The sequence below is a fragment of the Aethalodelphis obliquidens genome, unplaced genomic scaffold (assembly GCF_003676395.1).
Source record: "Aethalodelphis obliquidens isolate GAN/ISIS:26980383/991018 unplaced genomic scaffold, ASM367639v1 scaffold44, whole genome shotgun sequence".
Taxonomy (NCBI): domain Eukaryota; kingdom Metazoa; phylum Chordata; class Mammalia; order Artiodactyla; family Delphinidae; genus Aethalodelphis; species Aethalodelphis obliquidens.
In genome coordinates this window covers 15,718,905-15,741,357 of record NW_020837988.1, presented here as the reverse complement: position 1 = coordinate 15,741,357, position 22,453 = coordinate 15,718,905, and the positions used below count along the sequence as shown (strand labels likewise).

The 22,453-nt window shown below is 38.7% G+C and overlaps 1 protein-coding gene across 1 annotated transcript in view; it reads left to right on the top strand.

The window, feature by feature from the left end:
• Positions 1–22,453, top strand: part of EFCAB3 (EF-hand calcium binding domain 3) — a 46,956-nt gene that overhangs the window by 5,443 nt on the left and 19,060 nt on the right. The window contains exons 7-10 of the mRNA XM_027081294.1: positions 4,224–4,277; positions 5,356–5,457; positions 13,934–14,024; positions 16,593–16,669. Coding sequence (XP_026937095.1) covers positions 4,224–4,277; positions 5,356–5,457; positions 13,934–14,024; positions 16,593–16,669 — 324 coding nt within the window. The remainder of the gene's footprint in view (positions 1–4,223; positions 4,278–5,355; positions 5,458–13,933; positions 14,025–16,592; positions 16,670–22,453) is intronic.

Below are 22,453 nucleotides of genomic sequence, written 5' to 3'. Positions count from 1 at the left end.
ATGCCAACTGGCTCCTGATGCAGCCAATTTTTTTTTCATGAATATATGAAGATTTATTTTGTGATAAAAGTAGCAATTTATACAAGTGGGAAAAGAATGAACTAGTCAAAAATAGTGTTGAAATGAGTGACTATTTGCAAAACCTTAAGTCAGATTTATAAGTCATACCGTACACTAAAATAAGGTTAACTCTTTTTTTTTTACATTGGAAAATTTTTTTTCTTTTTTTTTTATACAGCAGGTTCTTATTAGTCATCAATTTTATACATATCGTGTGTACATGTCAACCCCAATCGCCCAATTCATCACACCACCACCACCACCCCCCGCAGCTTTCCCCCTTAATGCAGCCAAATTAATTAATTAATTATTTTTAAAGTAATTTTTTAAAAAAAGATATGTTGGGAATGTCGCTTTCAGGACTCAGCCATGCCTGGGAATACCATACACTTAAGGAGCTAAAATAAAAATGAATTTTTAAAAAAAATTTCATTCATAAGGGAACATTTCATAAAGGAACATGTTAATAAGGGAACATTTAAGAAAGTCAAAAGTCAGATGATGCACTAGAAGAGAATGGTTGCAAGATCCCTAAGGTAGAAAAAGCCCTCATACATTGATTAAAACATACTGACAGTAGAAAAATAGGCAAATATACAGATAGATCATTCATGAAAAAGGAAATATAAATGCCCAATAACATATTAAAAGATATTTAATCTCACCAATAATCATGAAAATACAAAATAAAACAAGATACAGAAATATTTTCAGTTCTCAGACAGGCAAAAATTAATAGGACTGACAACACTTAGTTCTGGTGAGAGTAAGGGGAAAGGAACTTACTGATACATTTTGGGTGAGAGTTGCCATTGCTCTTGGAAAAATCATTTGGCAGTATTTTGGGGGAAAAAAAAATCTTCCCTATTCCCTGGTGAATCTAGCCTACATGCTTCATCTGTAGTATATAGTATTTCTTTATGCTGAGGCCTGATCCCTATTCCATCACTAACTTGCCAACAATTTAACCCTACTGAATCTAAGTGTCTTCACATGAAAAATAGGGAGTTGAATTAAATGATTCTCTATGGTCACTTCTTGCCCTGAAGTTAATATATATAATACACATAAAGGTCTTAATGCAGTGTTTAGAATACTCAGTAAGTGTTAGTCATGATGACAGTGGTAGTGGTGAAGATGATGGGGAAGATGGAGAAAATATTGAAGAACAAAGGAAAAAGAAAAGGAAATTCTATGATCTAGGAATCAATTTTGCCTGTTATAAAAATATAAGTCCTAGTAGAATAAATACTTATTACTAATTATGACCTTTATATAAATAAATGAGGTAAAATACAACTTAGAATATTTTACAAGAAATAGCACTGGGCTCACTGGGTTCCTCCTCCACTTCTCCTGTCCTTATTCTTGGCAAGTTCAATACCTTCCATACAGATCAGAGGCTTTTGACTTTACTGTGCCATAGACCCCTTAGACAGTCTGATGAATTGAACCACGTCTGAATATAATATTGAATATTTTTAAATACATAAAATAAAATACATAAGATTACTGAGAAGCTAATTATATTAAAATATAATTTATCAAAACATTAAAGATATAAATTATTAGTACTTATTAATACATTTAACAAGTTCTAGTATCAGGTCTAATAATTATTGTCATTTTAAAGTAGTGATGAGCATAAGCATCTTCTCAATACATTGAAATGAAATGAAATGAAAATGTTAGTGATTTATATTAGTAACAACGTCACAGATTCTCCTAGTACTACTATGGTTTGTGGACTACATGAATAATTGAAGAAAATGCTAAAGTTAAGTTAGTGATTAGTGAAAATAAAGATGTATTTTTTTCCATTTGAGCTCAAGGACTCCCTGTATTTATAAATCTATAGATACAGGGTCCATGGACCCTAGATTAAGAACTCCTGATATAGGTCACCCATCCAACATCCTGACCTCCTGCTCCTTGACCTCTTTAACTTCAGTCATCTTTTCCTCCCCTCCCTTAACTACCACTCACATGGTGATGACCTAAACCTTGTCCTCGCCTAATACTTGATCACCCCCAAAATCTTTATTTCATATAACCACTCTCTGCCCTTTATCCTTCCAGTTCATTTACTATGCAGACTTTTCTTCCATAACACAATGTAGGAATGCCTGGAAATCTCCCATTCTGTAAAATTGCCCACCAAAGTAACTGAGCTTATGGGGAAAACTGGGGAAGCCCACTCAAAATCTATGCCACTTTGTAACCAGAGCACTAACAAAAGCAGAAATTGATACTGTGAGGAAGTTGGAAAAGCCCAAATAACCAGCTCAGAATGGCTGGAAGCCATTTAAAAATGCACACATACACACAACCCAAAAAGGAGTTGAAATGCTGACATGCAGCTGAAATAATGTAGATGGAAGTAGAATTCTGAGCGAGTGAACCTGATTCCCCCTCATGCATTGTATGCACTTATTGTTTAATTTTATTAAAATAGAGCTGAGAGGGCCCCTGCTATAGCCAACCCAGGATTTTTTCTTTTCCTGCTGAGGTTTATAATTCTAATTCTCTTACTTAGGAAAAATTATTTATGAACCAATACAACTTCCACATTATTGTGACATTATTTCACTCACCGATTGAATATGATGAATCGGTGCTATTAAACATAGGCTGTAGCAGAACAGAATATAGAACTCCAACTCTCCAGCCACAAGGAGACCTTCAATGTCTTTAACTCAACCATTGTTTCATTATTCAACAACTCCTCCCCGTATGTCCTCACTTCCTTCCTTAAATTAGATTCAATACTTCAACATCATATAACCTTACAAACTCTCAAAACTCCTACCAGACTTGCTTGGCAAAAACCCAGCCATCACCTTACTCTAAGCTTGCCCCTGAACAGCTTTAACATTGCTGAAGAAAATCACAAAACTACACTAATAGAACTCACTTCCACATAATGGCCACGAATATCAAGTCAGCCCTTAATGTGGCCAAAGTGCCTACTACCTTTTCCAAATAAGTTCACTTTCTCACTCTCAGAGACAACTTCACACCTTCTCTCTTCAAATTTTGAGGGGGAGGGTGGGGAGAAGAGACTAGGTTTCATTTCTTCTTTCCCTCATATCCCACATTCAAATCTAGGCTTTACTTGAAAAATAGGTCCCGAATCCATCCATTATCACCATCTCCACTGCTGTACCCATAGCCCTAGCCACCATCATCTCTTTCCTGGGCCACTGAAACAGTCTACTATCTAGTCCTCATTCCTCCAATTTCCCCATCCTGCATACACCAGCCAGAGTGATCTTTTGAAAGCTGAAATCAAGTCAAGTTACTCCCTTCTTCAAGACCTCCAGTGACATTCCATTGCAACCAGAATAATATCCAAACTTTATCATCATGGCCTACAAGACCCTGCATAATTTGGCCCCTTTCACACTGGCCTTTTCTCCATCTCTCAGTCACGTCAAATTCATTCCCATTTTAGGCCTATCACACATACTATTTTTCTACTTGGAATGTTCTTCTCTCCGTTCTTTACATGGCTCTTGTCATCATTCAGACCTCAACCCAAATAGAGCCACTTCAGAGAGGCCTTCCCTCAGCTCCCTGTCTAAAGAAATCCCACCCACTATTACTCTTTATTATGTTGCCCTATTTCATCTTTGATAGCATCTTAACAATACCTCAGAACAACGGTACCTTTTTGCTCATTTGTTTACATGCTCGTTGTCTGTTTCCCTCTACCAGACTGTACACTCCTTAATAGCAAGAACACTGCCAGCATGTTTACTTTTGTATCCCCAAAGCCTAGCAAAGTGCCAGGGACATAGAAGGTACTCCTAAGTATTTGTTGATTAATTACTAAATAAAAATACTCAGGGTCAGGTTTATTTTTCCTGTCTCCCTACACTTACCTGTAACCAATCACTTCTTAATTTAATCTTATTCTAGTAGTCTATAAAAGGAAAGAAAAAAGGAAGATACAGGAATGATTCATTACAGATTGAAAGCTTTGTTTCTAAGATAATACTGTTATCTCTAAGGATAAGATCATAAAATTCTAAGAAAAATTAGAAAAAAATTAGTGAATTCTTACGGTCTTCATAATTTCAGAACTTTATGCGTCCTAAATTTTGTGAGTCTCAGTAATATTTGCTTATCTGATTCTGAGGTTTATTCCCCTTTCCTTACAGGTGATAATACAGTTGGTCTGAATGATTTGATGGATGCTCTCAGTTATATCAAGGGTGAGTTGCGAGCTATGATGAAAAGATGTTATAAATAGCATCTTAATATTTTGCAATTGGTGGAGAAAAATATATCCCCTTATAAATGTTTAAATTCTTTCATATATGTTCCAGTTTTGTGGATGCTACTGAAATTGGGTAAACAGTAATTAATCTGTACTTATATATCAATACCCATAATATTCTCTGACGTTTTCCCAAAAGAATTCTTCAACATAGTTACAGATCTCAGGAGCCACAGAACTATTCATTTTCCCCATTAACCCCAATCCTAGAAATTTATCCTCTGGAAATAATTTAATTGAATAAAAGAAAAAACTCTTCCTAAAGACCTTCAGGGAAATTTGAAACAGTCTAAATATCTAACAGTATGGGAATACCACGTAAATCATGGTAAGTCAGGCTTATGGGATATCATCTGTTGAAATGTTAACTGTAAAAATTATGTAGCAACTTGGAAGCAAGTTTATGAAGTAATTATATTAGGCTGGAAAAGCAGAATACAAAATTGTATGTATATTAGATTTCTGCATTATGAAAGTACAGCTTTCATAATGGAAAGCTGGTATATGAAAACCTAAAAATGTTTTTTGTGATAGGGTGGTGGAATTATATTTTTCCCACTTTATAATAATCTTAAATGTTGTTATATTTTACAATGAATGAGGAAAAATTACTTCTGACTGTGTTGAGATGAATGAAATTCTTGGAATGCATAGTGCTCAGAGAAGCAAACTAGGCAAACATTTTTTAAAAATAAATAAAAATAAAATTTCAAAAACTGGTCTATAGAAAAAACTGAATTTTCCAGTGGGGTAGGAGGAAGAGAAAAAAATAAAGCCAAATACCTATATGTAGCTTAATTTGCTATGGGTTGCAATAACCCACCAGTGAATTATTTTTTTTGTAGCCACTTTCTGATTTTCTGAACCAGAATTTGAAACAGAGGATTTTTTTCTGATCCTCCTGTTAATTCTGGGTATACATGGGTAATGTTATATATAAGCACAAATAGTGTTTTTCATCCTTTGTAGACAGTTATATAATATTTCTGCAATTTATTTCTCACCTTTCTAAGGAGAGGTGATTGATATCCAGGACTTAGACAACTTTCTAGCAAATGAGGGGGTTGAGCTCACAGAAGAAGAAATGAAACTAATGCCTCATTTGACATTCAATGGTGAGTTTTTTGTTAAATTCTGTTGTCTTCCTAGAAGTTACCTTTGTTATCTTGTATATAAGCTTCTCAGAAATGATCCTTATCTTTCTTGTGTCACCTAGAACAATGCTTCTCAAACTTGAATGTGCGTATAAATCACCTGGGCATCTTGTTAAAATGCAGATTATGATTCAGGTCTGGAGTAGAGCCTAAGAAATTCTGCATTTCTAACAAGCTTCCAGATGGTGGCAATGCTGCTGGTCCAAGGTCCACACTTTGCCTATCTAAGACCTAAAAGATGAAGAAATGATATATTAAGATTGTGCCTGGCCTTTCATTTCTTAAGTCACAAGTACAACCAATATATTATGTGCCTGAGGGCATGATTCCATCCCCAAAATAAGAAGGAAAAATATTAGAGTAATTAAAATTAGCAAATAAAAATGAGTATTAGGGAGAGACACACAGGGAAAGCAGAAGGAGTTAGGGATTGATTGATTGATTTGTTTGCTTATTGAGATTTTTATTATTGCTTATTGAGTCTAGTTACATGACTTATCTGCTGGCTCTTCTGTTATATAACTACTTTAGATTAGACTCGTCTTTTTATTTCTATTACCCTCTTTGTTGTTCTGATACAAAAAAGATGATCTAGGAGCATTTGGGGATTATCAATTCTTACTATAATGATGTTTCTAGAAAGCTTCTGTACAGCTCTGGCCTTGAAAGAAAAGATTGTATATTGATTTATTCAAACAACAAATATTTATTGATCACTGAATATGTCCAGGAACTATACTAAGGGATGAAGAAGGGAATACATACTTGACTTTCTCTGCTAAACCCAACAGAAAGTAGGAAATAAAACACAACCATTATGTTCTCAATCATGATTTTAATAAATTTGAACCTATTCATTGCAAACATCTCCATTTTCTGTTTTCTCCAGTTAATCATTTCTTCTTATTCAGGAAGATATACTATGTCCCTCTCCTCTCTTCAGTTGAAGAGGTTCTTTTCACCCTTCCAAATCCATTCCTCTTGACCTGATCATCTCCCACTTTTTTTTTTTTTTTTTTTTTGCGGTATGCGGGCCTCTCACTGTTGTGGCCTCTCCCGTTGCGGAGCACAGGCTCCAGACGCGCAGGCCCAGCGGCCATGGCTCACGGGCCCAGCCGCTCCGCGGCATGTGGGATCTTCCCGGACCAGGGCACCAACCCGTGTCCCCTGCATCGGCAGGCGGACTCTCAACCACTGCGCCACCAGGGAAGCCCCAAGGTATAGTTGATTTACAATATTATATTAGTTTCAAGTGCACAGCACAGTGATTCAAATTTTTTATAGATTATACTACATTTATAGTTATTATAAAGTATTGGCTATATTCCGTGTGCTGTATAATGTATCCTTATTTATTTTATACATAGTAGTTTGTACCTCTTAATCCCCTACACAGACATGCCATCTTGTAAGTCTTTTTATTCTCTGTACCTGCAGTTAGTAGGTGTCTGCTGAAGCAATGAAGGGATGCGTGTATCCATTCACTTAACAATCATAGTCTACTGTGTGCCAAGTATTACTGTACATGCTTGGGACAAAGCTCACTACTCTCATAGAACTTACTTTCTAGTGAAGAGATATACACAATAAACAAATAATAGTATGACAGAGATTACAGAGAAAATAAAGCAAAGAAAATGGGTATAGGGGATACTGTAGGTGGAGGAAGTTAATCAAGAAAAGACTCACTGATAAAGGGCATTTAAGCAAAAAGCTAAGGAGACCAGGGAGCAGAAATCTGGAGCAAGAGCACTCCACGCAGAGGGAAGAGCAAGTGCAAAAGCCCTTATACAAGAGCATGCTCATAATATTTGAGAAAGAGTACAGAGGCCACTGTGGCTGAACAGAGTGAGCGAGGGCAATGTAGGAAGACATAAGGTCATAGAGGTAGGGGACGGGACCACCACATTGAGCTACATAAGCTATGCACTGTACAATTCCAGGATTGTGCAATGAGATGTCCCTTTTGGGGGAAGGGGGTGGTGCAGGTGTGGGGAGTAGCTGATCATATAAACCCTGAAGGCTATTGTAAAGATTGGGTTTTTTTCCTGAGTAACACAGGAAAATGAGGATTTGAACAGAGATAGGACATGATCTGACTTAAGTTTTTAAAGGACTGTCCTGGTTCCTGTGTAGAAGAGACTTGGCAGGGGTGAATACAGCAAGAGCAGAAGCAGGGAGACCAGTTAGGAGGTCTTTGCAGTAACCCAGAGCAGGAAGTAGAGGTGGAGGTGGTGAGAGTGGTTGAGTTACATATATATTTTGAAGATGGAATCAACAGTACTTCCTGATAGATATCCCAGGGCCGAGAACATAATAGGCACTAAAAATGTACTTATGAAATGGATGAATTGGATTAGATGTAGAACACAAAAGAAGAGGATTGAAGCATATTCCAAGCATTTTGGCTTCAACAGAGGATGGAGCATAGGCCTGGAAAGATGCAATTATCATTTCCTGAGATGAACAGATGAATGAATAAGAGACTGGCTAAATGCTATTATATTTGTTGAACTAGTGAAGAAACTAAATGAAATCCATATGGATTCAAATATTATATAAAGAGGAGATATTAAAAATCCGAGTAGTTAGTGATCTGCAGAACATGGGTTAAGCAATCTATTATTATAACTTGCTATTAAGTTGATGCTAGGAAAATTTTCTGACATTCTGGATAGACTCTCAAGAAAAAATCAATGAGGATGAGCAAGTGATTGCCACATATTTCTCTACCTTTTCCTATTATTGCCTCTATATGTGATTTTGTAAGCCCTCTCACATCCTTGCTTTCCCTGACTTGGTTGGGTGGTATGGGAATAAGGGGTTTTTGCTGTACATTTACATAGTTGCTGCTCCAAAAACCATCCATGTTGGTGTACACTAAATTTAAAAATTATAACCAGTTGGTTTGCATGCATAATAACTTAAATGGTATTGTGTAAAGAGGAGTAAGCCTTCTTTTTCAAATTTATTTATTTTTTATTTATTTATTTTTGACTGCACCAGGTCTTATTGCAGCACATGGGATCTTCGTTGTGGCATGCGGACTTCTTAGTTGCAGCATGTGGACTTCTTAGTTGAAGCATGTGGACTCTTCGTTGTGGCATGCAGACTCTTAGCTGCAGCATGCATGCAGGATCTCATTCCCCGACCAGGGATTGAACTCAGGCCCCCTGCATTGGGAGCATGGAGTCTTACCCACTGGACCACCAGGGAAGTCCCAGGAGTAAGCCTTCTAATTTCTGCAAATATCTCCATTATTAATCTAGACTAGTCAGGAGGGAGCAAGAGAGGAAGTGGGGCTCATCAGGATTAGGCCAACCCAGAGAATTTTGCCTACCCAGGTTACCAGACTTGAAGTGGGTGATGGAGTTTGAGAAAAGCCTAAGAGGAGGGAGAAGTGGTGAAGCACAAAAATCTCTGCCCCAAAAGGAAGGAACATCTTGCCTTTCCCTAGTCATTCATTGACTACCTATGTTCAATGGACAGAGCCAATGTTGGGAAAATAGAATATTAAGCTTCTCACCTCAAGGTACTTACACACTTAGTGAAAGCAAAAGAGCCAGGGAGAGAAGTGAAGGGCATCTGCCTGTAAAGCCTGATTCGCCTACAGGGGCAGCATCTCTAAGAGGGAGGTAGCTACTTTTTTTCCCCCTGAAAAATCCAGTTCCCATTGCTCTGGTAACTGAAGTAACTGGTGAGATTCTCTTCTCCTTAAGTCTCATGTATCTTTTTTTAAATTAATTAATTAATTTATTTATTTTTAGCTGTGTTGGGTCTTCGTTTCTGTGCGAGGGCTTTCTCTAGTTGCGGTGAGCGGGGGCCACTCTTCATCGCGGTGCGCGGGCCTCTCACTCTCGTGGCCTCTTCTGTTGCGGAGCGCAGGCTCAGTAGTTGTGGCTCACGGGCTTAGTTGCTCTGCGGCATGTGGGATCTTCCCACACCAGGGCTCGAACCCGTGTCCCCTGCATTGGCAGGCAGATTCTCAACCACTGCGCCACCAGGGAAGCCCAGGCTCATATATCTTTAACTATACAGGATGAATTAGGCATTACCCTGAAATGTTAGGTTTTCAGAGGCCACAAATTATAAATCACATTAAGACATAACCTTTTCCCATAAAACCCCTTTCTCCTTTGGTGAACAGTACTGCATAGGAAGAAGCCTAATACTAGATGTTCTCCCTCATCTAATAGTCACTTCCTTTTTATTCTTCGTAAAATCAGCAGTGAATATGAGCCTAGGCGATTCTTAGATTGATATGGTTGAATTAATTTCTATAGAAAACAGCTATATTTATGCAACATCCCTACTTAAATATCTTCAGAATTCCCCAATGCTAATGCTAAAGTCTAGACTCCCTTAGCTTAACAATCAAGATGTATATGTATACACAAAAACCATGTTAAGGGCTTCCCTGGTGGTGCAGTGGTTGAGAATCTGCCTGCCAATGCAGGGGACACGGGTTTGAGCCCTGGCCGGGGAAGATCCCACATGCCGCCGAGCAGCTAAGCCCATGCGCCACAACTACTGAGCCTGAGCTCTAGAGCCCGCAAGCCACAACTACTGAGCCCACATGCCACAACTACTGAAGCCTGCGCACCTAGAGCCCATGCTCTGCAACAAGAGAAGCCACGACAACGAGAAGCCCACGCACCACAACAAAGAGTAGCCCCCGCTCACTGCAACTAGAGAGAGCCCGCGTGCAGCAACAAAGACCCAACACAGCCAATAAATAAATAAATAAATAAGTTTATTAAAATAAAACATGTTAAATGAGTGACATGCTGGGTATAAGAGACTAGAAAAAATGAGGGAGACTGTGGCAATCAGGAAACCTTGGGTTCCAGTTAAAAGGGTGACAGTTTTTCTGCTCCTGCCAATTATTGCTAAATAGGAATGGAGGCCATGTGTTCTCTGATCTTTGGGCTTTTCAGAAGTCATAAACTGATAACTTTTAAATTACCCATGTTTTCATTTATGAAATTCAAAAAAATTTTAATGTTATTTAAGCCAAATAAAACTTGTATGGGGATCAAATTTGCAATCTCTGTCCTAATAACCAACCCTAGCCCAAATACCTAATCATTTTTGCTCCCATTATCTCACTTCATGCAGTCTTGAACAGTTCCTTGTCTCCTAAGCTCCCATGATTACTCTACGTGCTTTTGCTCTTCTTTCACTCTAGACTACTCTTCCCTAGGAGCTACATGCTACGTGTTAAAATTCTACTTCTCCCTACACACAAAACCTAAAACTATTAGAAGAAAACATAGGAGAAAAGCTTCATGACATTGGGTTTGGCAATGATTTCTTGGAAATGACACCAAAAGCATAGGCAACAAAACACAATCAACAGAGTGAAAAGGCAACTTACAGAAAGAAAACATTTGCAAATCACATGTCTAATAAGGGATTAATATCCAGAATATATAAAGAACTCCCATAACTCAATAACAACAACAACAAGTGATAAAAAGACTTGACTTGGGCAATAGACTTGAATAGACATGTTTCTACAGTAGATATACAATAACCAACAAGCTTATAAAAAGACACTCAAAATCACTAATCATTAGGAAAACGCAAATCAAAACCACAATGATATATCACCTCATACCCATCAGGGTGGCTACTATCAAACAGAAAACAACAAGTATTGGTAAGGATGTGGAGCAATTAGAACTCCTATGCACTGTTGGTTGGAATGTAAAATGGTGGCCACTATGGAAAACAATATTTCTTCAAAACATTAAAAATAGAATTACCATGTGATCCAGCAATTCCACTTCTGATGTATATTCAAAAGATTGAAAGCAGGGTCTTGAAGAGATATTTGTACACCAATGTGTCACAGCAACATTATTTATGATAGCCAAAAGGTGGAAGCAACCCAAGTGTCCATCAACAGATAAATAAGTGCTTTATCTTATTATCTTAAAATGTGGTACATATAATGCAATGTTATTCATCCTTAAAAAGGAAGGAAATTCTGATACATGATACAACATGGATGAACCTGGAGGATACTATGCTAGGTGAAATATGCAAGTCACAAATACTGTATGATTCTACTTATATGAGGTTCCTAGAGTAGTCAGATTCATAGAAACAGAAAGTAGAATGGTGGTCATTAACTTCATTTTAAGTCTTGGTAGCCCCTAACATAGTAGGCCCTAATTAAATATTTGTGTAATTTGTAAATTAAACCTTCCCTTTCTTTCCTCTGTATCCCTAGCCAGAATGAAAGGTAATATAACAAGTTTGGACAGACTAAGGAAAAGTTAAATTATGCACATAATAAATAAATCCCCCAGAGCAGGAATAGAAAATCTCTAGAATTGCAGCTAACAAGTGAAGCCTGAAACAACTTGGGGGGCTCAAGCTAAGCCTTTGCTGCCAGAGGTATCTGTGCTTAGCCATCATGAAGACTAGAGACACTCCTAACTTCTGTGCTTAGATGATTTAAATACCGTGAGACCTGTCAGATCTTGAAAATTTCTGATTAAAACAATCATAATACTTTCCTTAATTGCTCTTTTAAAATCACTCTTTTCGATAACACTATAGACTAAAACCTGTGAGAGTTTGATTTTTCCCTCTTTCTGGATGTAAACAATGAAATGGTTCCCAATCAGCATTCAACCAAGGGAACTGGGTAAAATTTTTTACTTCAACAACTTTCAATTCACCAATGTTTAACATGAAAATATATTAATACAGAATTTTTTTAAAAACCTCCCCTTCCCCAAAATCCAATCAGTGTCAAAATATTCTGATTCTGTAACTCATACCCACACATACCCTGAGGGTGCCGAATGAACCACATTGAAATCACAGTTGCTCTAAAGCTGGAAGGAGCTTGTGGGTCATTCTTACCTGGACCTGAGCCTGAGAAGTGAATGAGGTCACAGTTGTGTGATGGAACAAACCCTTTATGGATTCTTGATCTGACTGAAGCCCAGAAGTTGTAAAGTAGCACCACCTAGAAGTAGGTAAATATCCAGATTTTGTAGGAATCTACAAGGAGACCTTTTTTTTTTTTAATCTATCATCTCAGTGAGAGATTGAAGGTAGTTTTTTTAAAGTAATGATTATTTTAAGCCATGAGGATGATTTCACAGCACCTTTCAACTGCCTACATTGTCAAGCCTCTCCGGAGTTCCGAGCTCTGTGATAGGTTTCCAGATTTTGAGCACATGTAATTGAGTTGTTTAGAAGCAACAGTTTTCCAGAGTCTGAGGTAAAGACTTAGGAAAATTGACTGAACTCTAACCAAACATTCAGAGACTTTTTCTTCATGGTTTAATAGTGTATGATTGTCTGCTGTTCCTAAGTCAGCAACCCAGTTTTCTTGTCAGTGAACTACCTAATACACTCTATATATTAAAAAGATAATTAGAGGACTTCCCTGGTGGCGCAGTGGTTAAGAACTTGCCTGCCAGTGCAGGAGACATGGGTTCGAGCCCTGGGCCGGGAAGATCCCACATGCTGCAGAGCAACTAAGCCTGTGTGCCACAACTACTGAGCCTGCGCTCTAGAGCCTGCGAGCCACAACTACTGAGCCCATACGCCACAACTGCTTAAGCCCATGTGCTTAGAGCCCGTGCTCTGCAGCAAGAGAAGCCACCGCAATGAGAAGCCCATTCACCGCAACAAAGAGTAGCCCCTGCTCACCGCAACTAGAGAAAGCCTGCGACCCCAATGCAGCCAAAAATAAATAAATATAAATAAATAAATTGATATTAAAAAAGATAATTAGATAAGACCAACAATAAAAGGGAGAAGCCCTACCAACCCAGCTTCTGGTCCATAGGTTCTGATTCTTAAACTATGCAGAAGTAGAAAGGAAGGACTAGGGAGTCCTTTGTGGTTAATAGTCCATTCAGGGAGATCTAAGGTAGCAAAACAGCATTATATCCCACCCCTATTCTTATTTTTTAAAAAGACCAGTGGGTTCATAAGAACTGATAGGGCAGGGGTGGACCTCCCAGAAGGAAACCCTGGGAAAATCTACTTACTACCCAGCAGCTATCCAAGATATAAACAATTAGGTAAATATTTTGCAAATGCTATAACATTTTATTCTCTGTCAATTATGAGATGAAAAGCACATTTAAAAAATAAATTTTGTCTTTAAATAACTTTTTCTACATATTTGCAGAATGCTCTACCATTTATTTTTATATAGGATCAGAATGATACTATTTGCAGGAGGAGCAATGGCAAGAAGTTTCGCTTAGAGATCTTGGGATAGTAAAGGGACCCGTCCACTTGGCCTTCCAACTTTGCACATGCCTCTAACTTGCATTTGCACATATTTCCATTCCATGAGGCCCTGGACTTCAAACTCCAGGTCTCGAACTGGGAAAGTTGTAAAAGAATATAAACAAATTAATCTGTGATTTGATCCTTAACTGTATCTTCTGAATTCCAGACAGAGTTACTGGCCACATGGCAGTTTCTGATATTAAAGCAAAACTTAAACTGAATCCTTCAACAAAAATACCCAACTTCCATGGCAAGAGGTAAGTAATGAATTTATTAATGTGATCAATATATTAAGATAAAGAATTATTAAGGTGATGAATATATTAAATACTCATAAAGGCTATAATGAAACAAGTTAGAATGTTCTTCAAATATCTATTCTGTGATAAGATTAATTATAAAACAAAACATCTGAATTGAAGATAAAGATTTTTTTATGAAAAGAAAGATATATATATATATACTTTTTGATTAGAGAAACAAAGAGTTCTTCCTATTCTCCCAAATGAGAGGCTATTTTTGTGTGAGGGGACAGAATACCCCAGAAGAAGAAGGTTGTCAGAAGGCTAGAGGAGTTGTCAGTTACACATTAAGACATTTCAAGTGCCAGTTTAAAGGAGAAAAAACTCAGAGGATCATAAACCCCTAAGTGTCAGAATATAGAAAAAGAGTATGTAGCTCAAAAATGGCCAGTAAAATGAAATCTGATAAATCAGCTATGACTAACCTTGAGCTAAAATTGGGAAGGGAGGTTTGCCTGTGACATTAACAATAGCTTTTTCTCAACCTGATAACTACAAATTCCAATAAACAGTAGCCACTAGTGACTGAAAATGAAAGCCTGATGCAAATTTTATCAGATCATAAAAAGAAAAGCCTCTTTCCTCTCTCACAATTATCCATTTTCTTTGCCACTTTGAGAGTATTTCTCCTAGTGTCCTTGACTATGCCATTCTACAGGAATATATTACGGACTTTTTTATCAGGATGTGGGTAACACAACCTTGTAGCAGCCAAATTCCTTGATCTCATTGTTCCCTTACCCTTCATCACGAACTGTCTTTTGAAGTAGTGACTTCCTTGTCACTGAAAGTAGTCAAGCAAAGACTAGATAATACCACATGTAGAGGGAATTCCTACATGAGATGAGAGGCTAGACTGGGTCCATTCCAAATCTAAAGTTCTTTGAACCTTTGAAACACTGTAAAATAAAAAATCTATTTCCCATGTTTGATCCAAGATAAGATTTGAAATTCTGCCAAGAGTATGGTTTTTTAAACATAGCTAATAAAGAACTTGCATTGCCTGGGCTTCTACTTTCTTCTTGCTTCTTGAGAACTTCATATTTCTCCATCCACTACATCTTTTGTGTGTGTGTGTGTGATACGCGGGCCTCTCACTGTTGTGGCCTCTCCCGTTGCGGAGCACAGGCCCCGTACGCGCAGGCTCAGCGGCCATGGCTTACAGGCCCAGCCGCTCCACGGCATGTTGGATCTTCCCGGACCAGGGCACGAACCCGTGTCCCCTGCATCGGCAGGTGGACTCTCAACCACTGCGCCACCAGGGAAGCCCCACTGCATCTTTTATATCATGCAAAAGAAATCTGTTTATATTTAGAAATACAACAAATATAAAATAACCAATCTGAGTAAAGGCATCAAGTTGGTAATGAAAAGCAAACACTAGAAGATATCAATGATAGTAAAAGCTGAGAAAAATAAGACTAATTAGATCAAATTCCGTGTCAGAAAAATTGAGAATGGTGCATTTCACCTCCTATTTTACCAGGTCCTCTTTAAAAATAGGCTGAGTCTAGTAGACACTGTAGAGGATACTACATTCATAAACTATAATTTTTTTATTTAACTACCATGTTTAGTATTTCTTATAGTTTTACTTTTTTAATTGCTTCTTGTAAAAGCACAAAAACTAAGAGATGACATATTTCTTAAAACTTTTAGTTCTACTAGTATCAAAACTAAATGTATTTTAAATAAAATTAATCCATAAAATTATGATTATTATAAATTTACTATTAAATTACCATATTATAAGTAAACCCAGTTTTGCATAATACATTTTTATGTTCCTAAACTAATAAATTGCTGCAGATATATACAAAATATCCCCAAAGTATTAATATTTTCCTCTTTTTCCAGATTTTATTTTCCTGAGGAAATAAAAGGTCACCTAGGGTTCCAAACTTTCCAGAACTTTTCTCTCTTGATGAGAGATAGATAGATATGGTTGATATAGAGACATCGAGACAGAGAGAGAGAGAGAGGGAGAAAGAAAGAGATCGATCTACCGCTCTCGCTCTCTCATATTCTGGTAAAAATACAATTTAACAAAGTTGTAAAATAAATGTGAATACAAAATTTCATTGTAAGTATATTCACCATAAGATTATTTAAACTAGTTAAAAGTTTGAAACAACTTATATTTCTAACAATAGGAATAGTGTGAGGCTTATATTCTTCAACTTTGGCAACAAATAAACCTGGATTTGAATCCCAGGGCTTCCAGTTATTAGCTGTGTGACTCAGGACAAGTTATTTAATCCCTCTGAGCCTCAGTTTCCTCTTTTGTAAAATAGGAGAAATCAGATTTTTTAAGGGGATAAGGTTGATGGGCAAGTATAGGGGAGAGGTGGACCTCAGTGACCAACATCACTGTCCATCCTGTAGCTATTGGCAATTGACAGTAACAGGGCCCTTAGGTGGTGTGACTCTGGATATATTTTGATGTTTACAGTCACTCCAGTCAGCAGAAACTGATGAAGGGAACTAATATTTGCTGGTTTCAATAAGTATCTCTTTTCTCAGGGATAAAGATTTACCAGGACCGCTGCCAAGCCAATTACAGCACAAAGAAAGGAAGTTGAGCCCTTCACAAATGCGAGGTAATGAGACCCATCCCAAAATAAAAGCATAAACAAAAGCCCCTTAATATATCTTAGCATTTTTTTTTCTCTAAGGGAGATCTGGGATTTCAAAGGTTGTCTACAGTACTCTGTTATTTAAAAACAAAAAATATCTATATTTTATGATACAATGTCTAATTTGTGGGAAGGAAGGTGGATTACTTTTTTTAGTATTTATTTATTTTTTGGCTGTGCCAAGTCTTAGTTGCAGCACGTGGGATCTTCATTGTGGCAGGCGGGATCTTTAGTTGCAGCACGTGGGATCTTCATTGTGGCAGGCGGGATCTTTAGTTGCAGCATGTGGGATCTTTAGTTGTGGCATGCAGACTTCTTAGTTGCAGCATGCGGACTTCTTAGTTGCAGCATGAGGACTCTTAGTTGCCACATGCATGCAGGAACTAGTTCCCTGACCAGGGATCGAACCTGGGCCCCCTGCATTGGGAGCGTGAAGTCTTACCCACTGGACTACCAGGCAAGTCCTGGGGGATTACTTTCAAATAGACATCTTCAAGAATTTAGACAGTCCTGGCCAAATATTTTTATTCCAAGGAGAACTTGTGGTGTGGAGAAGAAAAAATATAAGGTCAAATAGAAATTAAGTAGCAAAGCAGTATCAACACAACTAAAGTCCCAGAATTTATCATAGAAAAAAATTATAATGATAAAATGAGCTACCCTCACTACAGTTCATTCATCCAAACAACAAATAATTACTTAAAGCCAACAGTGTACTAGGCGAAACACAGGTCAGACATGTTCCCTGCCCTAATAGGAAGTCTTACAAGGAAGACGGTTAAACCATGAATTTGTTGATTGAACCATTTAAATTACAACATGACACAAGTTATGATAGGGAAAGTATAGAGTTAAAGGAGCATAAAAGAAAGTGTCCTAACTTAGTCTCAGTAAGGATAGGAGGGAAGTCCCAGCGAAAGCTGAATAATGAGTAAATCAGACAAAGAGCACAGAAGGGAGTGTTCTGGGTAGAAAGAGTGGAATCTGCAAAGACCCAGAGAAAAGGGAAAACATGACACACTAGAAAAACTAAAAAAAAAAAAAAAAAAAATCAAGCGTGGCTGTGTTTGGGTTCTGAGAAGGTTAATGCTTCACCCCTCCAAGTTTGGAACCAACTAAGACATTCCTCCAAGAGACAGGAATCAAAAAAACACCTTTATTGCTGGGAAAGCTGGTTTGGGAAACACAAAAGATTGTCAGAATCAGAACTTCATTTTTCACTGTAAAACTGAACTAAATGCCTTAATAGTAACAGTTTATGGCTTTATACAACTTCAAGGTTTCTGAAGTACATTAATATACATTGGTGCTTTAGGGGTACCCACTATTTGTTTTAATCAGGTATTATACATACAGACATAGAAACAACTGTCCTGGAAGAAGTATTTTATTCTCAGAGATCCCTAAAAGTAAGAGACACAGCACACCATGAAGAGGGAAGCACCAGAGTCAGTCAAAAGACAAAGGGTAGAGGGAAGTGGGCAAGAGCCTTAGTTTGGTTTCTGCAGGAAGGAATAGACAAGGCAGGATAAGCAGGTTTAGGATTGGCTAGGTAAATCATTTCAGTGAGCTCTGGGTTTCAGGGCTGTCCCTAGTTGTCTGCCCTGCAGTGATTAGGACAGAGGAACAGTAGCCCAGAGTTTAAGAGCCTAAGAAAGTTGGTGACTGGGGATACGGTCTCTGGATTGGTTGGTTTGTATATATATGAAGAACATACTCACAGGCAAGTCTTTTACTATCGCTAGGAACTGGCTAGTTATGGCAGGGGCAGGCCCTCCAGGATCAGCAAGGCCCCAGATATCAAAGCATCAAATACAGAAACTAGAAAATGTGGTTGTCGTGAGGATTAAGCACTATGACAGGTTAATTTGTTCATTTTATAAATATTTATTGAACACCTCCAAATCCCCAACATCTGCTACCATCCTCACTCTCAATTGATATCCTTGCTTCCTGCCCCTTTATAATTGGAGAATTCTGATTCTGCAATCAGAATAGAACTTCCACAGACTCCCACTTCCATATCTACCCCCACCAACATCTGTACCCACAAACTCTGCCCTCCTCCCTCTTCCACAAATGAACTTTATACTTTTATCTAAAGTCAATCCTTCCATTGTGGACTAGATCACATCTCCTCTCTCAAATTCAAAGATACGACCAAAGAAACTGTGCCCCCCTCTCCAACACCAATTTTTTTCACTCTCTAGTATATCATTCCTGATCAAGCTCAGTCCTTGATCCTCTTCTCTTCTTCATCCCACTCACACATGTGGTGATCTCATCTAGCCTTAGGCTTTAAATACCTATATGCCAACAATTCCCAAATGTATATGTCCAGCCAGGTCTCTCTCCCCAGCTCCAGGCTCATATCTAACTGCCTACCTGACATCTCCAATTGTATGTCTAATAGACACCTCAAACTCAACATGTCAAAAACTGAACTCCTGGGAAATTCCCTGGCCGTCCAGTGGTTAGGACTCCACGCTGCCGCTGCCGGGGTCCCAGGTTCAGGGAACTAAGATTGTGCAAGCCACACGGCATGGCCAAGAAAAAAAAAAAAAAAAAAAATACAACTGAACTCCTGATATGTTCCTCTTACTCTTTTTTTTTTATTGTAGTAAAATATACATAACATAAAAATTACAATTTTTAAGAGTTCACACAGATCAGTGGCATTAAATATGTTCACAATGTCCTCTAACCGTCACTACCATCCACCTCCAGAACTTTTTCATCATCCCAAACTGAACCTCCAGACCCATTAACCAGTAACTCCCCATCCTCCCCTCCCCTCAGCCTCTTACTTTTAAACTTTGACCTACCCATAGCCTTCCCCATCTCAGATAATGATATTTCATCCTCCACTTGTTCTGGAAAAACTCTGGAGTCATCCTTGACTCTTTGTTCTCACCCTACCTCTAAATCCATCAGGAGGGACTTCTCTAGTGGCACAGTGGTTAACAATCCGCCTGCCAACGCAGGGGACACGGGTTTGAGCCCTGGTCAGGGAAGATCCCACATGCTGTGGAGCAACTAAGCCCGTGTGCCACAACTACTGAGACTGCGCTCTAGAGCCTGCAAGCCACAACTACTGAGCCCGCATGCCACAATTACTGAAGCCCACATGCCTAGAGCCCGTGCTCCACAGCAAGAGAAGCCACCAGAATGAGAAGCCCGCCCACCACAACGAAGAGTAGCCCCTGCTCGCGGCAACTAGAGAAAGCCTGCGTGCAGCAACAAAGACCCAATGCAGCCAAAAATATAAATAAATAAATAAATAAATGAAGAAATGTGTATTTTAAAAAATAAATAAATAAAATAAATCCATCAGGAAATCTCATTGGCTCTACCTTTAAAATATATCGAGATTTATACCACCTCTACTGCTACAACCCTGGTCTAAAGCACTGTTATTGCTCACCCACAATAGCCTCCTACCTGAGGCTAGTCTCCCTGCTTCTACCCAAATCCTTACAAAAGTCTGTTCTAACAATAGCCACAGTGATCCTGTTAAAATATAAGTCAGGTCGGGGAGAGGGAGGCGCTGACCTATGTAACTCTGAAAACAACATTTTGACTAGAAACTGTAAGACTGAACACAAAAGGAGCTATACATAAACAACACACAATATACTCTAATTAGTAAAGTTGTTTCTCATAGGGGTATACATTAACAATCCTGAAACTGTTGTACATGTATACGACAATTGAATAAATAAGTGACTCAATGGTGGATGGTGGGAGCCAGGTTTCTCTCTGTTGGAGTAGGAAGTTTCAGATAAACAAAGGGAGAAGGCTAAAGTGAAGCAGTGGAACTGGTTTAGAGTGAGACATTAGTGTGAACTCATGTTTAACTTAATGGATGCAGATGGATAGATCAAGAAATAATATGATATGTGTGTATACATGGGTTAGTATATGTGCATATATTTCCTAGCTCTGTTTGCTGAGAGGACTTAAAAGCACTGACACCCCCATAGCAACAAGCATACCCAGCACCCAAATCTTGACTTCCAATGTCAGTCTCCTATCAAAGAATCAGAGTTCCTTGGATAAATGGCTGATTCTAGGGCTTTGGCAGAGAATATACAAAATGAACCTGGAATATCTTGCAGTACCAGAAAGTAAGGAGATGCTCAAAATACAAAACGACAAGAGCATGTCAAGGAGATACAGAAATGAACCTGAAAGAGCTCACAACAGCCAAAGCTGGAACAGTTTGAACAACAAAAATAAACAGAATAGTATTGGATTATAACTCAAAGTATAAAATAAATATTGTTAAGCCCCTAGTGATAGAAATAAATGATTGAATTTTTTTTTTTTTCGCTGTGTTGGGTCTTCGTTGCTGCACATGGGCTTTCTCCAGTTGCATCAAGCAGGGGCTACTCTTGGTTGTGGTGCGTGGGCTTTTCATTACGGTGGCTTCTCTTGTTGTGGAGCTTGGGCTGTAGGCACACGGGCTTCAGTAGTTGTGGCATGTGGGCTCAGTAGTTGTGGTGCACGGGCTTAGCTGCTCCATGGCATGTGGGATCTTCCTGGACCAGGGCTCTAACCCGTGTGCCCTGCATTGGCAGGCGGATTCCTAACCACTGCACCACCAGGGAAGTCCCATGATTGAATTTTTTAAATGAAAAAGAGACAAACCTCTCTTACAAGACAATTCCAAATAACGTATGTAGATATTACCTCTTCCAGGAGGTAGAGCTTAATTCCCCATTCCCCTGAGCCCTCTGTCCCTTGAGTCTGGACAACCTTTAGTAACTTGCTTCCAAAGAGTAGAATATGAAAAAGGAAGGAAGGAAGTTTACAGTGGAAAAATCTGACGAACACTACCTCAGCCAGTTAATCAAGGTTGCCATCACCAGTGATAAGTCATGTTGATAGCCTTAATAAATGATAATAACACCACTTCAGTTCTGTGGTCTTCCTCCCCAAAACCCATAATCTCAGGCTAACCATGAGAAGAACATCAGAAAAACCCAAATTGAAGGACTTCTACAAAGTACCTGAACAACACTCCTCAAAACTGACAAGGTTGGACTTCCCTGCTGGTGCAGTGGCTAAGAATCCTCCTACCAATGCAGGGAACACAGATTAGATCCCTGGTCCGGGAAGATCCTACATGCCACGGAGCAACTAAGCCCACGAGCCATAACTACTGAGCCTGTGCGCCACTACTACTGAAGCCCGCGCACCTAGAGCCCGTGCTCCGCAACAAGAGAAGCCACCACAATGAGAAGCCCGCGCACTTCAAGGAAGAGTAGCCCCCGATGGCTGCAACTAGAGAAAGCACACGCGCAGCAACGAAGACCCAACCCAGCCAAAAAAACGAAAAACAAACAAACAAAAACACTTCCTTGCTGGCTGTCAGCCAGGAGCCTCTCTCAGACCTTTAAGGCTGCCTGCATTCCACATCACATGCCCTCTCCATCTTCAAACCAGCAACAATGAGTCAAGTCCTTCTCCTGCTTTGAATCTCTCACTTCATCTGCCACATCTCTCTTGTTTCATAAGGGACCCATTCAGATAATCCAGGGTAATCTACCTTAATGACATCTGCAAAATCCCTTTTGTCATGTAAAGTAATACATTCACAGGTTCCAGGAATTAGGGTATGAACATCTTTCAAGAGCCATTTTGCCTATATATTTGCTTTTCCACCAATTAGTTTATTCTAGTTCAAATCTCATGGAAGGACACTGTCCTTTATAAGAAATGTCTACTAAATACCCAAATTTCTCT